At 37.5% G+C, this 18,364-nt stretch overlaps 1 protein-coding gene across 1 annotated transcript; it reads right to left on the bottom strand.

Annotated features, from left to right (window-relative positions):
* Nucleotides 1-1,625: 1,625 nt before the first annotated feature.
* Nucleotides 1,626-13,144, bottom strand: LOC141653833 (structural maintenance of chromosomes protein 4). Its single transcript, XM_074461698.1, has 28 exons — nucleotides 12,798-13,144; nucleotides 12,610-12,699; nucleotides 12,080-12,181; nucleotides 11,806-11,982; nucleotides 11,579-11,709; nucleotides 10,975-11,053; nucleotides 10,734-10,891; nucleotides 10,508-10,583; nucleotides 10,230-10,358; nucleotides 10,018-10,162; nucleotides 9,284-9,414; nucleotides 8,598-8,750; nucleotides 8,295-8,484; nucleotides 7,934-8,067; nucleotides 7,009-7,167; nucleotides 5,341-5,649; nucleotides 5,067-5,243; nucleotides 4,708-4,791; nucleotides 4,415-4,624; nucleotides 4,236-4,325; nucleotides 4,032-4,153; nucleotides 3,563-3,718; nucleotides 3,357-3,464; nucleotides 3,209-3,269; nucleotides 2,528-2,662; nucleotides 2,169-2,256; nucleotides 2,004-2,076; nucleotides 1,626-1,916 (listed from the first exon to the last, which is right to left on the bottom strand). The coding sequence occupies exons 1-28, from the start codon at nucleotides 12,912-12,914 to the stop codon at nucleotides 1,796-1,798; spliced, it is 3,705 nt and encodes a 1,234-aa protein (XP_074317799.1). The 5' UTR covers nucleotides 12,915-13,144; the 3' UTR covers nucleotides 1,626-1,795.
* Between the last annotated feature and the right edge of the window lie 5,220 nt (nucleotides 13,145-18,364).

Below are 18,364 nucleotides of genomic sequence, written 5' to 3' on the forward strand. Positions count from 1 at the left end.
GCCATTTTTGCTTCACATAGGATTCATATTACTCATTCTTTCTAATACATATTTTTATGAATTTTCTAATATGTACCTTTAGGGCATGCTAAGTATACTTAAAAGGAAAGTAGGACAACTAATATCATGTTGAAAAATGAAAAAGTAAATTTACACTTTGATTTTTTATAAATTCTTTCTTATTCTTTCTTTTAATACTTAACATGTGTCTTAAAAACGCATTTAAATCGATTTATTTAAAACAAACTATGAATAAGTTATATATAAGTATAATTGACCCGAAAAATAGGTCATTCAGTAGAGTTTTAGAAGGGTTCAATCATATTGGTTTTTATTTCAGTGTAAGTGTATACTTAAAGGAAAGTATAAATTCCATGAATTTCGTGGTGGCCGAAGCAAGGGAGGCGGGATAGAGGACGTCGCGGCAGGTGCCAAAGGGTGTGGTAGGCCGAGTGGGCGGGGAGGGAATGAGTGGGTAGGTTTTGAGTGAGGAAGATGCGAAAATATGACAAGGGTAAAATCTTTAAAAAAACGTATGTAAAAGAGTAAAATATGTATGTGAAAAAGCACATATTAACTTTATTTATAAATTTCTAAAAGTCCAATATTTTTTTTCCGATTTGAAGTGAGTTTATCATTTATTGCAAGCAATTTACTGAATAATTTGTTTTTATTTAAATTTAAAATAAGAATTATTTAATGAGATTATAGTATATTTGTGTTTTTTTAGTTTAATATATAATAAATTTGTAAATTGTATTATTTCAATTTTTTATTTTGTTATTTTTATATCATGATTAAGTTATTAATTTCTATTTTATTCAAGTTAATTAATGGGTAATTCACAAGAGTCATAGTCGACTGATTGTTCAATTGTTGTATGGAGTTAAAAAAAATAAAAAAATAAAATAAAAATAAAAATTGATTCCCTATATAAAAGATGTTTTGGAGAATGTAGAGGCAGTATGGGGCACCTATTTTAAAATAAAATAAAATAATGAACTTTCTACTACACAGTACACACATCTGCTATGTAGTTGTTACTTTAACAATTAAGGATAGACCCATTATTTTTGGTTGACAAAAAGACAACGTGGTGGATAAACGTGATAAATATAGACAACTGAATTGAGGATCCGAGCTTAACTCAAACATGACCAAAGCCCAAATATTTATTGCTAAATACATTATCGTCCATTATCCCTAAATATCTTGCTAATGACATGTGCCCCGAATGACCCTAACCAACTTAATCTAACTCGAATTCTATGAAACCTACAATGACCAAGCCTAAACAGACCTAACCCGCACCCGACCTGTTGACCCATACGCTAGGTCTAAAGCTGGATGAAATTTTGTAACTACTCTTAAACTATAGCATGTTTTCAGTAAATTTATACGAAGTTTTTTCTCTTTTTTTTTTTGCAACAGTAAAGAAAATGTATTTTACACATTATCTATCCAATTTTCAAAGTCAGACTTCATTATTATATTATTTGAACAAGAAACTAAACCAAAGATAGATTTGGCAAACAAAATAAGTTTCTTCAAGGGAAGATCGGAGGTGGCCAAATTGAAATTTTTTGGCAAACAAGAAATTTATATAAAGGTATACGGACATACGGTTACTAAAATTCAAATTTATATTAGCATAATCAGTGCTCAGTACAAAGCATACATAATTTACCACTTATCTAAACAAGCATCTAAGACATTACATAATCTAAATATCATCAACTAATCTGCCAAGGAATGGCATGACTTGCAACTTCCAACTTCGGAACATAATCCATCCTTACGCAACATTTTTGCAAACCGCAAAGCTACCAGGGTTAATTGTTATACTCTTTGTGCAGTTATCGGTTTTATATATGCCAACAAGACGGTCAGCCAACTCAAACATGTTATTCCTAAGGCTGCATCAAATGCAACAACCACAAATTAGTTTCATACGGATTCACTTACAGACTAGCAAAAAAAAAAAAGAAGTATCTGAAATCCACCTTATGATTATGAATTGTGCATTCTTTGTTCGATCCTTCACATAATGGCCGACAATTGAGACATTCTTAAAATCTGCAGGCATACGAAATGAATGAATATCAATTAAGATGTGGTAAAGGTAGGAATACGAAAGATGTAAAAATTCAAATGATCGTGGAAAATACCCAGGGCAGCATCAATCTCATCCATGACATAAAGAGGTGTAGGTTTGTAGTGATGAAGTGCAAAAACCAGAGCTAAAGAGCTGAGAGTCTGGGGAAAAAAATATATACCAGTCAGGCTTATGAGTTCAAACTTAGGATCTGGAAAAAACAATGAAGGGAAATGTAGGGCTTATAGTCACATACACCTGTGTAAAGCGGTTTTACACAGCATTATTGTGAAACCGCATGTTATATACCCAAGTACCATATAAGTAGTAGTTACTAAGGTTCTATTGTGGGCATATTGGGTTACATAACATGTAGTTTCACAATATCTTAGTGTAGAATCACCTTACAACAGACTATTTGTTAATGAGCACCTTTTCACCACCCGATAAATTTGCGATATTCTTCCAGCTCTTTTTGGGTGGTCTCACACTGAAAACAACCCCTTCAGAGAAAGGATCCAAAGAGTCGACCAATTCAAGCTCTGCATCTCCACCAAGTGTAATCATCTGCATTAATCAATTGAGAGATGAACAAATATGCTAAGCACATAGCATTGTAAGGCATGAAACAAAGTGAAATTCAAATAAAAGAGCCTAGACCGCACTCATGAAGAGAAAGAGTTCACTTCGTAAGCCCAAAGAAAACCATGTCCTAAAATCAATTACCGTTGAGCGGAATAGCTCCATTGGTTTATAAGAACCCAGACAAATCTGATTAATGAGGGATACTCACATGTGACATTGAGATATAGGTTGAAATTATTCTCAACAAATAGCAAAAAAACATTGATCCTGCTCTATTAAGCATACTCGAACAAGTTTCTAGAACACAACTCTCTTTTTTTTTAAGTAACATTTATATGGATCTGCTATCATACTTAACCTTCGAAAGTATTAGTGGCATCTAAGCACAAGATTGAGCATTACACCTTATATGGCAGGCATAGCATGATAACTTAGTGTAACATTGTGGCAAGTTACTTAATTTGTCATGGGTAGCCCAAATCAAAGAAATGAATAGCTATTCAGAAAACAATAATAAAAATTACAGACCTGATACATTTCTTTAAGCTTCAGAGAAATGGTATTAAACCCAGCCATGAACTCATCCAACCTGAAATTGCATGTAATCAAAATATTAGTTCAAGTCATTAGATGAAAACGTACAAATCAAACATATAGGGAAAGAAAGAAGTCTAGCCTTCTCTTTCTCCATTCATCATATTGCTTCTTCAAGTCATCTCGTTCTTGAGTTACTGCATTAAGCTCGTCTACTCGTTCATTGTATGATGCTACTTTTTTCCGGTATCTAGAATGAGCGTCAATGAGAGTAAATATTAACCAATTTGCAGGAACTAATACTTAGAGTATTCAATAAATTTCATTATTTTAGAGAGAGAGATGTACTCAGAAATCGAATCAAGATTAGGATTCATCTCTTTCAGTTGTGCTTCGAGTAGTGCCACCATTTCCATTCCCCTCTTAAGATCGCAAGACATAGTAAGAGTCTCATCTGCCAGGGCTGCTTGAAGCTTTTCAGGATCCACGGAATCTTGAGTGATTCTGCATCCGTTACATTATATCAGTGCGCCATCGTGACATATATTCTTGTCTATTTTAGAAACACTTCCCATAAACCTTTTTTGTATTGATTTATTTATGCTTCACTTAATTTTTCCTTCTCCCCTTAACCTTCTACTTATAAAAAGACAAAATAATCTTTAACCATGCTGCTCACTTGCACATTTATTTCCAATTTTTATTGTTTTCCTAAAGTCTCTTAAATCTCTTTTTCATTCTCAACAAAGTTGAAATGGTAAATCTTTCTGGATGAAAATGAGTAGTGTTTAGGGACTTCAGTAACAAGGGATCGTACTGTTCCATATGCTTCACAATTGCATTTTGCAAATCATCAAGCTTTTTCCTATAACCCTTTTCTTTAATTTCCATCTCTCTGCAAACTTTCTTCAAGTCTTTAAGCTTAAATTCAGCATCAACCTGTATATGATCAACTAATGTTATGAAATGTGAGGATGAAAAACTGAACAAAAGTGGAAATAATAAGATTACAGTCTAGAACCTCAGTTGTTCGCAGCTCATCCATTTTCCTCTTCAGGCTCTCATAATCAGATTTTGCTTCATCCAAAACAACTCTGTGTTGATCAATCAACTGTGTGAAATGCATGTATCAGTAATCATATCATCAAGGTACAAGTTTCATTGCAGTTGTGTACTAAACATCAAATAACTGCAAAAAACCTCTTGGGTCTTTTTGTAATTCTCTTGAACTTCAAACGCCTTCTCCGTTATTTCTTTAAATCCCGAGTCCAGCTTTGCTCTCTCTTGAAGAAGCAAATCTTTCTCTTTTTTTGAATCCTCAATCGCTTTCGTCAACTTTTTTATCATTTTCTCACCAGTTTCAATTTGAACCTTGTGGCGGTTAATTTCTGTGCCATGTTTGTCTATATCCTGAGTATAAGCGAAATAATCAGTAGCCCGTTCCCACTTAGCAGAATTCTGATTTACAACATTGCAACATATGACACACTTACTGATTGCATCTTGTCGACCTTTGCCTTTTGATTTTTAAGTCTCTCACCTCCAGCATTTTCTATTTTACTTTGAAGCTCTGATGCCTGAAGCAGGAAAAGAAAGAAGCAGTACATAATTACATAAAGTATCGTTCTGTTTCCAGCAAAAGAATCTCGTGATACCCACTCATATATAACGGCCTTGAGCGACACCCAAGAGCAGAAAGAAGTCACGTCATAAGCCCATATAAGGTTCCATCATAGAACCAATGGGCAGTGATAGTGGCTCCTTGATTTTTATAATGTGACTGACTTTTTCATCTCTAACCAATTTTTGACACTCACATGGGACATTATGTAGATGGAAGTAGCACACTCACCTTTTCCTTTAATTTCACAGAGCCCTGTGTTAATTGGCCAATCTCTTTCTGTTCCGCATCTATGATTTTCTGGAGCTCTGTAAGCTTGGCAACCTCCTCTTTCCTTGGTTGTGCAGCAGACTTTAGGGAGTCAAGTTGGTTCTTAAGGTAGCCATGTTGTGTGTTATAACTGTCAATCTGGACAGAAAATAATACTTATATCCGCAAATATAATCATGGACCATAAACAGCGACTTTTAAATAACTTGAAAACCAATCTGATTGAAAGTATTACCTCTTTCTTACTCCGAGCTAATTCCATCTCTAATTGCTGAATAACCTTGTCCAATGATTGGTAAGTTTGAACAGAATCAGCAATTTGTTTTCGTACTGCATTCAGCTTATCAACCAAAGCTGAGAGTTCCTTTTCAGCGTTAGCAACAGCTTCTCGGGAGACAGTGTCTGCACGAATAGATGTCCCCATTTTTCCACCACGTGGCTTGCTCCCTCCACCACTCATGGTTCCTGATTTTTCGAATAGTGCACCTTCCAAAGTAACAACTCGTTTGAATTCGTTGTCTCGACCATATGCTATACGTGAAGCCTGCAACAAGAAATTGCAAATAGAAATTAAGTTAAGAACTTTCTCAGTGAATGAACTGTGGCCAACGCTAGACCATCACCCTGTTGTGCTAGCAGCCAACTCAGGTAAAAGCTCATTTATCTTGAAGAAGTTACGGAATGATTTAATGAAAAGAGCATCTTATCTCATAGCTTTTTTATCTATTTCCAGACCCCTTTCGAAAATTTACACCTTGTAACCAAAAGCTACAAGAAAACTGATCAGATAACATTTAAAAAATAAAAAGGGTGTTACTGTGTTAGGATAACTATGTTTGTGTGAGAATAAACAAAAGTTCTCACCATAGTCACCAAAAATACAACGGATACAACCGCAATTTGATGCATGTAGAGGAAACAAGTTCTCAGCAAATATTGGGAATTTTCTGAGCAAAGCCTATTAGTGGTTCTAACAAAAAATTGGTTTCGCAACAAAGCCTAATGATATCAAAGATGTGATCCTCTGTCCTAATGTTCATATAAGGCTCCCTTTGGGGTACATGTTCTATTAGTTTACTAACCTGTCTGATCAGCTTATTACTGTGCGCAAAAGAAGAAAAACGGAGCCCAGAACATTGGCTCACCATGTGGATCAATTGGCTCCTGGAGGTCAAGGCACACTACCTATGTTATACTCGTGCGTGTCCAAGTGTCATACTCGGCTATTTCTGATGAAATAACTTCATATGTTTGCTTAAATTGAGGTGTCTAGTGTCATACCCATATTCGAGTATCGAGCGTCAGACACGGGTACGTGAAGGAATACGAAGAAATGGGGTAACATAACACTACAATGCCAGTATTCAAATTTTTCATTCTAGTTCTTGGATTCTACCCACCAGTTTGCTCCTATATCCCTATGTCATACGTCTTTAAATGTTAACCTTCTTTAAAAATAAACAAAAGTTGATTAATTAAGCACTACGGCTGAGCGTGTCGAACACTTATGATTGTGTCTGAGCAGCATAGCACAGGGTTTTAAATTGAAGCTGCTAATATTGCAAACAAACCACCAGAAGAGGTTTTTCAAGCTCTATACTGATTATATCCCAGATTTGGCTGGGAAAGAACAACATAAGAATCCCAACTTTGCACACAGTTCTGGTCAAGACTTAAGAGCATTGTGCTTGTATTGATGGCACAAAAGCTAAAAGCTTAAAACATGCTTAAGGCTTTTCCTATATGGTGGATCAGCCTTATAATGGTAGACAGGTCCCAACTCCCAACAGACTTAACAGAAATTCTCTCAATCTTGGGTTAGAAAATAGCAGCATAGTTACCAAACAATTCGGACATGCTAGAAAGTATTTGCCACAGAAAAAAAAGTGTCTTGAACATGTACCTGCTCAAGGTCTCTAGCTACTACAGTATTCCTCATTAACTCATAGAATCCAAGTTTTAATCTTTCATCCTTGACTTTTATTAAGTCAAAGAGCCGAGGAACTCCCTCTGGGGTATTTACTTTTCTCTTCAACTGATCGCGATGCCTCTCTTGTTTCTCCTGCACAAAGCAATGTAGAACAAAACTTGAGTTCCCCAGGTAGAATTATATACATACATTATCTGTGTCTTTGACATCTTTCAAATTTCCTTTTTTGGATGTTCCTTTCATATCTTTGTTTTGGAAAACTGCTTTAAATGTAAAAGATCAACTTACTGAATAGAATTAGGAAAGAAAATGGCAAAAAAAGGTATTAATACTATATTGTACCCTGAGACCTTATTTCTTGTGTTTCTTAAATCTTGTGCCACAATTTTTTTAGATGTCAAAGAAATAGAGGGAGTATATCATACACATCGAATTCTTAAGCAAACTACAATATAATAGGGTGACTATAGGTCAGCTGTATGACAGATTGACAGCACATTGGATAACAGAACTGGAAGTGGGCTGACATTGTCTCTAACCAAAAAAGGCAGAAAGCTTCAGAAGTGGCAAATACATAAGCAACAAGATTTTTTATGTTATTTGACATGAACCAATCAAAATGTCTGAAATTTAGCTGTCTAGCTTTAATCCATTCTTACTTGTTTGGTCCATAACGGCATAACTTCTCATTTGCAAGTTTATTTACTGACAACTGATGAAAATTGTTGTTCTTTCTATAGTAAAAAGGATGGTTGTGTTAGCCAGAAAGATTACATTGAAATCTAAAATACTTTAGTATATAGTTCTTAGTTTGATGACATCACGCATGTGCGAAAGGCAGACGTCTTGACATCTATATTTAAAACATTCACTTCGAACACTAAGTTTAAGTTTGTACCAGTATCATGAATGTGGCAATGCCAAGATTTTTCTCTCGTAACAAATCTACACATTTTTGTGCGGCTTCAGCAGTCTCTACAAGAATATAATCAAGTCCAGGGCATGCGGTTGATATGGCAACATCATATTTAGCTGCATAAGCCACAAAACATGGCTTAGAAAAGAAGGCCACAATCACAGAAACAACACAAATTTTCAAACGAGACAGTCTTACATATTATTTTGTTAGACCTCTATTTACCACTAATTATCGACCCTTACTAGTTACATGTCTAACCATGCATATAAGTGAGACCATCTCACTCGAGAAATTCACACCTCAATAGCAATTTATCCAAAGTACTTCATAAGTTACTCACCATCAATAGCACCTAAATCACCCATGCGTCCATGTATCCCCTGAATCTGATTTGTTTCTTTAGCCCGCAGAATTTCTTTTAGCACAGAACCTTGGCTCTTTTCAGACTCCATAACAGATACAAGTTCCATGACCTTTTGTCTAGCAGTTTGTTCCAAGGGAATTAGAGCTTCTTGTTCTTTGATGCATTCCTGTTGAGTCACAACGGCATACTTCGGTAAGCTACTTATAAATACAAGTGCGAATGAATGGTTGAGATAAAGATTATGCAAAGCTACAAAACCAAGACAAATTTGACACTTACTTGCTCCGCTTTACGCGCACCAGAAGCCTCTGACTTGCTAGATTCTAGTTTATTCTGAATTCTTGTCATAGCTTCAGTTTTGGATTCTATTGTCTCACTGATATTGTTCATTTGCTTTAGTGCATCCTCAAACGCTTTACGTGCACCTTCATGCTAAAGAAATGAACAGACATCTTAACTTTACAGGTGAGATCAACAAGCCAAATTTTGTAAATGCAAAGGATCACTTTCTTCACTGACAGTGTATAGATAACCTAATAATGGTGCAAAGAGTTGATTTTCCATGAACAATAGTACCCTAATACCTCAGATCCCCAACAAATTGCAGTTAGGTCCATGTATGTAGTCTTACCCCTATTTTAGCAACACTGGGAAGCTATTTCCAGAGCCAAAAGTAATGCACGATTTTCTGCCACCCATATAAAATATCGAGTAAAAAGAAAATGCTTAGACTAACTAATACTTTGTACAGAACTGCAAGTTCAATGATTCATATATCAAAAAGTATGGAAGCCCACATCGACACTACACACATTAAGATACACTGTCCTTAACCTATCAATAATTGTGACATCGAAATTAGAGAACGAGGGGCAGATAAAGATTAAGCATGATCAAGCTTGTATACAATGTATGCAGCAAAGCCACGAGTTAAATCCCAATTACATATTAGTTTCAAATGTCACCTTTTCCTTTAGAAGCTTGTGTTCAGTGGATGCAACTTCAAGTTTTCCCTTGTGGTCCATCAGCTGACTCTCCCAAGGCTCCAATTCTGCCCGAACCTTGGCTAACTCAGCACGGAATTTTTCAGTTTCACCTGGTTATATAATAAGAACACAGAATGAATTTGCAAGTTCTAGTGATATACATAAAATAATGAAGAGCTGAAGGTCTGCTCAAAGTTTATACACAGAAAGATAGCGCTAAACTCAAGTAGAGCTATCAATGGGTCATCATGTCATTCCTGTCCATTTCGCCCACCATGTTTTGCCTCAGAATAAGATAGTAAAGACAATACAAAGACACAGCCTGTTAATCCATCACCAAGCCGCTAGTCCACATGTTTATGAGCAATAAAACCCATGTTGGAACTGGCTTGTGTCCAGCCCTAGCCCACTTTTAATCACCTCTATGCTACAGTATAAATCAGAATTATAGATGCTAAAAATAAGAGTGTGATCATTTGATACATTGAAGGAGATCAGAACAAATGGAAAAAGGTTGCATTATAGCAAAAGCGTACAACAAAGTAGGTACCAGAACTTTGTCCGTAACATATAACTCCACATTAAGAAAGAAATGTGACGGTCCAGTAAATCCATGAGAATTTAGATAGTAATTTGTAAAAGCAGAAAATGTGAGATTACTGAATAATTCAAGCAGTTGCATGATGAAACATGGGAAAAGGGAGTCATGGTACCTTTAGATCTTTCCTTTATTTCTTCTAATACTTTCTCTTCATCCAGTAAGCACTTCTGCAGTTCAGGTATCTCTCCCTCCAGCTTGGGAATCAAAATGGCTGCATTCTCAGTTGCTCTTGTGAAATCGGTGATCTTTGCTGCATCCTATTTCAATTGAAATGTTAGAGGCAGGCCAAAGGTTAAATACTCTGCCAAACACTAGTAGCTCTACCTTTTCAGCCTTATCTTCAATTTTTTTAATCTTTTGCTTGATGTGCTTTAAATCTTCTCTGTGTTTGACGTCTTGCCTTTCAAATTCCTTAAACTGCTCCTTACATTTTCTTAGTTCATTGTCAAGATCCTAAAAATTTGAAAACAATGTATAATACATAATCAAAGAAACGGTCAGGATCAAAGCATCAAACTCTACCAAACAACTAATTAAGAAAATGTGACTTCGTATCAATATATTTGCTAATTACATAGGTGTAAGAGATTGGGATTAGAAACCTCATGTCTCTTGAGATACTTGTTGTGCAAAGTTTCAAGCTCCTTCAAAGTAGCACTGTTTCCCCGAATCTCATCTCTAAAACAAGGGTGATGATGAAATTTAGAATGTGTAAGCAGCAACAACAACAATAACTAATTACCCCAATGCCTCAATGGCTCCCGCAAATTTAAGATGTGCAAGCATAAAAGAATAAAACTTTTTCAAATAGAATGTTTCAGGAAACACCTTTTGGACTTCAAACTTTCCTCCAAACTTGAAAGGTTAGTTTGCAGCTCAACCATTTTAGCACTGTTCTCTTCAGCAGCAACTTTTGTAGCCTTTTCTTGCCATTTCAGCAGTGACAATTCCTTCAGCATATAAGCTTCTGCTTCATTCTTCACATCCTATAAGTAAGAGGAATAAGGAGATTGTTAGAATATTATTGTCTATCCCAGAGTTAACATGATTAAAAAGGCTAAAAAGATACCTCCAGACTATCTCTCTCTTTCTCTGCCAACTTCACCATCTGCACAACTCCAGATCTCTTCTCATTTAGAGATTCTAACCTGTCAAATAAAAACCATTTGCTCAAATGGTAGACTATCTCTAGAAATTGATCTAAAAAATAACTACATTATATCAAATGGTTAGCCTACAATTGGCCCAGTTCATCACGTAGCTGTCAATGAAAATCAGTTTTAACATTCCATGTCATTATGTCAACGGTAACATTTAGCCATTAAAATGTATCTATAGCTTATATTGTGTTAAATAGTTTTCCCTATGTCACCTCAAAGATCAAGAGAATAATATTCCCGAACGCCTCTAAATTTGTCATCTTAACTGTTCTGGTAAAAGCCAATTATGCATGCAACTAATTAATCAAACCCCTGTGGACTTAAAGAGCATAAACGTTAGATCTGGCATGTTTTCCGGTCTCAAATGAGATGACACAATACATGAAAAAAACAGACAGGAAGCAAAGAGCTGATGACATTGTTTATGAGGGTGTCAACATTATAGTGCCTACCTTGGAGAATTTCGCCTCAAATCCGAATCAGTACATAACAAGATAGAAAACAAATACGTACTGTTTATGTGAGTCCTCTATCTTCTCCACGTATTTGTTGGTTCCAATTATATCCTCGAGGTATTCAAGGAATCCTTCATCATGAGGCCCTTGCGCTTTTGGCTTCATTAAAGATATTTGCTCAACCTCACCCTGAGCCAACACCAACCAAATCCGACATAAGTAACATATTAAGGAAACAAACATATGCAGGGAGAAAAACAAAAGTAGCGATCAAAATTGTCGAACCTGGAGGATTAGAAACCGATTGTTGTCCAAGTCAACTCCCTTTGCCTTTAATTTTGTGGTAACCTCAGTAAAATTACTCGATCTTTTGTTAATATAATACTTAGAAGAGTTATCACGACATGCAACCCTTGTTATAGAAAACTCACTACCTGGGACAACTTCATATTCCCCATCATCCTGTATCAAACAAATTTACAAGCATTCACAAATTAAAACTATGCTCATACTCTATTCCGGAAAAACACAACACAAAAAACAATCGAAAATGTGTCACCAGATCAACAATCTCCTGAAAATGCACCGACACACTAGCACTCTCTAAGTTCTGGTGATTAGTTGAGTTATGAATAAGCTCCGAAACTTTGTTCAGTCTCATCTGCACATTCCGAAACCAAATTAATTTGCTAAACCCAGTCATTAAAAAAAAATACAATTACCAAGCAACCGAATAATACCCAACAACGTCGACAGGTTATCTGATTTGTCAATTAAACGGAAAGCAAATCACCATTGAAAAGGAACTGAATAACAATAATTACTTATCAAACATATTTCATTACTATACCAAAATACTCCCTTTGTCCGGATCAATAGTTTACACTTTCCTATTGAGAGGTATCAATCAATAATTTACACTTTCCTTCTCATTTCAAAGTTGGTTTTGATTTTTTTAATAATTACAAACTCATCCCTCTCTCCTTACCTTAATAATCGTGTATTAAGCAATTGTAAACTATTGACCAAATTCAACAAATTATAATCCAATCTATAAAGCATAAGACCCGTGTAATTGAGCAAAAGTACCTGCTTAGCGCGCTTTCCGAACACGAAAAGCATAGCGTCAATGACATTGCTCTTCCCACTACCATTTGGTCCAACAACAGCAGAAAAACTCTGCAATCACAAACTCAAATCAACTCAAACTTAGTTAATTTTCGATCTAATTGATTGTAAAAACAATTGAAATCCGAAAGCCTAACCCTAACCCTAACCTTGTGAAAAGGGCCAACACGCTGTTCGCCGGCGTAAGACTTGAAATTTTTCATCACCATTTCCTGGATGAAGAGTCTCGGAGTTCGAGAATTCGACTGAGTTGACTCGTTCGCCATGGTTTTGGTTGTAGGGTATTATGAAATTTGGGGAAAGTAGGTTGACTGTTGAGTACTCGAGTATTATTTGGGGAAGAAATTAAGAACGCATTGGCGGGAAAATCAAGAGACGTGGCACTTGGTGGATAATTTGAACGATGATGGAGTAACTCCAAACTTCAAATTCGAGCAGGTAAAAGTGAGGCTACCTATATTTTCTTTTTTCTTTTCTTATTCGTTCATTCTATTTTTCACTAACTTTTCCATTTATCCTCCCCAATTTATATCTACATCTATGTAATAATGGGATTTCCAACAATATTAATTTACACCCAAAAATTTGGAAGTCTCCCCAAAAGCAACTCAAAATACCTTACTTTTTCTTTGGGGGTCTTCCCTACAAATAGAAGAGCCTCATTTATTGGGAGGGTGTGTGCAATAATGAGGTTCTCCATTTTAGAAGAGAGAGGGCATATGGGGAAGTTAGTTTCCCACCTTTGCGGATGCTCTAAGAGTAGTATTACTCGAAATTGAAGTTTGAAGTTGTCTCCAGATTAAGAGCAAGTGCAATGGTGCGTTTCTGTCTCGAGTTTGTCAATAAGAACTTTAGAGCAAGTACAATGGTTGAACAATTATCTACTAGCCTAACATTGCCACATTAGATTTTAAGCTACAATAGTTTTAAGATACAAATTACTCCAATGGTTTAGCCAATGTACTAATAGCTTAGAGGAAAATCACATATCATATTTTCTTATTTATTTAAATCAACACTATTTTCTTATTGGTTGTTTTATTCTTGTGGGCCCACTTAAGCTAGTAGCTTCATGAAGCTACTAGCCCAAACTAAGCTAGTCTAAATGGAAGCCTCCAATGGTTGGGCTACTAGCTTGCAATTTTCTGAAATTGCAAGCAAGTCCTCAAACCAAACCATTGAACTTGCTCTTATAAATAAAGTTCTTCCCATTATAGGTAGCATTGAATTTGTCAAATAAAGAACTAGGTTCTTGTTTAAAAACCAAATTTTTTGATAGTTTCAAAAAAAGGAAAATAGTTTAATGTAGATAAAATAATAAGAATTGGGTCCCAATAAGAATCAACAAAAAGTTCTTCCATTGTGTTAAAAGGTTCTCAAATCAAGTAATTGACAAAAAATGACTTGACATTTGCACTTGCTCTAAGAGTAGTGAAAAAGGCTTCCTAGGGTTTCTATAGGTGTTCTGACCTAGTTTATCTTCGTTCTTTCTTTCATGCTCAAGGCTTCGTCTACGGTTCAGGTACGTAGGGCAGGATCATCTCGTCTTCCCAAACGTTTTCTTGCTTCTGCTTTCTTTTCGTTGAGTTGGTTTCGAATTAGGGTTCGTTTTTTGGATTTCATAGTAATAGTCTGTGTTTTTGTCTCGCGATTGTTCTGATTCTCTGATAGAACGGAGGGGTTGTGATAAAGGGAAAGGGGTGGTAGGCGAGAGTTCGGGTGGCGGCGTGGATATTTTCGCTTGGGATATTGGTGACGTCGAGGTGCATGAGAAATCGAAGGGGGCAATTCTTGTGGGAAAGATCTGGGCGTCGAAGACTATTAACGTTCGTGCTGTGATTGATACGATGCTCAGATTGTGGAATCCTTCAGGGAAGGTGATGGGTAATGTACTGGATGCGAGGAAAAAGATTTTTATTTTTCGATTTGGAGACAAAATCAAGGTTTTCGAGGGCCAGCCATGGCACTTCGATAAATTTGCATGGTGCTTCAATGAACCTGATGCTGAAGGGAAATTGACGGATACTACGCTTTACTATCTCTCTATTTGGGCTTGTATATATGATCTTTCTATCAAAGGTCGTATGAATGAAGATAATTTGCGAAGGTTGGGGAAGCAGTTGGGTAAATTTGTTGCAAAAGATGAAGCACCAGTCCCGGAGATGGAGAGGGCGGTATGTTTAAGGATCATGCACGATATTCGTAAACCTCTTCAGCCTTCTACTGATACTCGATTGCCTAGTGGAAAAATCAATTGTTTCGATCTCAAATATGAGAGACTGCCTATATACTGTTATGGATGTGGAGTATTGGGACATGGCGAGAAGGATTGTGATACGGGTCCTTATGAAGAAGACAAGTTGAGGTATGGAGAAGGATTGAGAGCTTCCCCATGGAAGGGAGGTAAGACGGGGGTGACAGAGGGGAGAAAACTAGTAGGGACTTGAGGCCGGAGTTTGATGCGGAATATTTGCGGTATGAGAAAGAGATAGTAGAGAAATTACAGAAATTTGCGGGATTGTATGGAGGTGAGTAGTGTTTTGGATGATGATAGAGAGGGGGCAGCAGATGGGTTTCGAAGGGACGGGTTGGGTCCACTGACGCTGAGGTTGAATGGGAATATGGGTGGGCTGGAAAAGAATGGTGTCATGGATGGGGTAGGAATGTGCGATGAGGTGCTCGGAAATTTGTCAGTCCTCATTGGGGGGAGTCGTGGGAACGCTTATGAGGGATTTGGGGTGAAGGATATTATGGCTAAAAATGGTGCGGAAACGGAGAAGGGGAAAATGCAGACGTGGAAACGCCAAGCTCAGGGATTGAGGGGGGGGGGATTCGATTAGTTCTTCTAATCATGATAGTTCATTGTTGAACGAGAATAAGAAGAGGAAGAGAAGGGAGGATGATGTGGGTGGTCTGGAGGTAGTGAAGAAGGTTTCGATTCACATGATGTGTTTATATCTGAGGCGGAGGTTGAATATGTTCAACCCCGCAGGGCCCAATGAGTTGTTTGAGCCTTAATTGAAAGGGGCTGGACAACCCTGCTGCAGTAGGCGGTCTTCGGAACCTCATTTGACGGGAGGCCGCGGCTATTATTTTTCTTTGTGAAACTAAACTCGATAGTCGTGATATGAGAAAGGTTATCAATAGGTTAGATGGTTATGACAGGCCGATGGTTGATTATGTGGGAAGATTAGGAGGGTTGGCCTTTCTTTGGAGGATGAAGATTAAGTGTACGTTTAGAGGGGCATCAATCCATTTCATGGATTTTGATGTCGAGATGGGTGAGGTGGAATGGCGATGTACAGGGTTGTATTGGTGGCCAAAAGTGCAAGATCGTCATCTTTCTTGGCGTCAGCTTCAGTTACTAGTGGGTGATTCGACTGGCCCTTGGCTATGTATTAGGGATTTCAACGAGATACTTTATTGCAATGAGATGAAATGTGGGTCGAGGGCTCAATGGCAGATGAATAACTTCCAAGATACTGTAGATGAAGTGGGGTTACGGGACTTACAATTTCAGGGATATGAGTATACATTTGATAATGAGCAAGAGGGTGAGAATAATCGTCATCAACAGGATTGATAGAGCTATGGTTACAGAAAGTTGGAGTGAAATATACCCATTTGCGAAATTGTTTCATCTTGATAGAGAGTGGTCGGACCATGCTCCGATTAAGGTAATGTTTGATGCTCGGGCTGGGGGCAGAGGAGGGTCAAAGATGTTCAGGTTTGAACATATATGGGTAGGGAAGATGGTTGTGAAGAGGTCGTGAAAAGAGGGTGGGGAAGTGGTGATGGCAAGCTTCTCGATTCGATTTATGGATGTGCGAGGGAATTAATACGGTGGAAAGGTATAAGTATTGGTAAAATTTTGCGAGATCTCAATAAGAAAAGACGGCGATTAAAAGTCCGCAATGAAGGGGGTAGGGAGATGCGGTTGGTCCAAGAGCGAAGGTGTCTAGTGGCGGAAATTGGGCAGCCGCTGATACAGGAAGAGCGTTTTTGGAGGCAACGGTCTCGGGCCATTTGGCTAAGGGATGGGGATCGGAATACGAAGTTTTTCCATAGGAAAGCAGGGCAGCAAAAGCAAAAGAATTTTATCAAAAAATTAGTGAATGAGGAAGGGCAGGTTTGTGAAGGAAATGGGGCAGTTTCGAAGTTTGCAATGGATTATTTCCAGTTGCTGTTTACCACGGACTGGCCAACGAATTTTGATGAGGTACTGAACGGTGTTGAGGGGCGTGTTGCGGATGATTTTAACAATTTACTACGAGAGGAATATAGAGCTAAAGAATTTACCATGGCTTTGAATCAGATGTATCCTCTAAAGGCTCCAGGATCGGATGGTTTAAATGGTCTATTCTATCCAACTTATCTGCATATTGTTGGAACTGTTGTGATTCGTACTGTTATTAATATTTTGAATGGGGCACTGTTCCCGGAGGATTTTAATTTGACTAATATTATTCTTATATCTAAAAAGAAAGCCCCTGATAAAATGAAGAATTTTAGACCAATTAGTCTATGTAATGTGGTATATAAGTTGGTGTCAAAGGTGTTGGCGAATAGATTGAAGCTATTTTTTAGGAATATCGTTTCAGAGAACCAGAGTGCATTCACACCTGGGAGGTTCATTACTGATAATGTGTTAGTGGCATTTGATGTTTTTCATCACATGAAGAATTTTCGAGGTGGAGGGGGGCATATATATGGCGCTGAAGCTTGATATGGCAAAGGCATGACCGAGTTGAGTGGAATTTTCTAGAAGCGGTTCTTTTGCGGATGGGTTTTAATGCTAGAAGGACGGCATGCGTGATGAGGCGTGTGCGCTCGGTTAGTTATTTGGTGTTGGTTAATGGGTCGAGTACAAAGGTATTTAGACCACATCGTGGTATTCGTCAAGGCAATCCTCTTTCTCCTTATTTATTTATTTTATGTGCTGAGGTATTATCAAGTCTTATGCGATGGGCTACTGAGAATAGGTCGATCCATGGGGTCAGGGTAGCACCTTCGGCTCCTTGTATTTCTCATCTTTTGTTTGCAGATGATAGTATTTTCTTTGTGAAAGCAAAGGAGTCAGAAGCAAAAGTGGTCATGGATATATTGAGGAAATATGAGAGTGCATCAGGTCAGCTTGTTAATCTTGATAAAATGACAGTATCCTTTAGCTATGGGACTACGGTGGGGAGGAGACAGCGTGTGGTGGCGGCGTTAGGGGTTCGACAGGTGGATGTGCAGGAGAAGTATTTGGGGTTGCCCACGGTGGTTGGGAGATCGAAGAAGGTGATTACATCTATTATTCGAGATCGGGTTAGTAAGAAATTGCAGTGTTGACGTGGGTTACTACTCATTAAGGCGGGGAAGGAATTTTTGATAAAGGCAATTGCCTAATCTATTCCTAAGTACGCGATGAGTGTCTTTTGGCTCTCGGCTAATTTTTGTGAGGAATTACGATCTTTAGTCTCGAAATTTTGGTGGGGTTCGGAGAATGGTAAGCGGAAAATTTCTTGGGTTGCGTGGGCGAAGATGTGTAGGCCGAAATGTAAAGGAGGGCTTGGATTTCGGGATTTTGACATGTTTAATAGAGCTCTTTTGGGCAAGCAAGCATGACGTTTAGTTACAGATACGGAGTGTCTAATGGGTCGTGTTCTTAAAGGTAAATATTTTCCTCATTCATCATTTATGGAGGCCGAGTTGGGGTCAGCTCTAAGCTATA

This window comes from Silene latifolia, chromosome 4, assembly GCF_048544455.1.
Source record: "Silene latifolia isolate original U9 population chromosome 4, ASM4854445v1, whole genome shotgun sequence".
NCBI classification, from domain to species: Eukaryota; Viridiplantae; Streptophyta; class Magnoliopsida; order Caryophyllales; family Caryophyllaceae; genus Silene; species Silene latifolia.

Excerpts from the sequence above, each read along its gene's own strand:
- LOC141653833 (XM_074461698.1), bottom strand. The coding sequence starts at position 12,914 with ATGGCGAACGAGTCAACTCAGTCGAATTCTCGAACTCCGAGACTCTTC. Across the intron at positions 10,163-10,229 it reads TTGAAGATAAGGCTGAAAAG|GATGCAGCAAAGATCACCGA; the intron begins GTAGAGCTACTA and ends CAATTGAAATAG. Across the intron at positions 4,326-4,414 it reads ATTACAAAAAGACCCAAGAG|TTGATTGATCAACACAGAGT; the intron begins GTTTTTTGCAGT and ends CATTTCACACAG.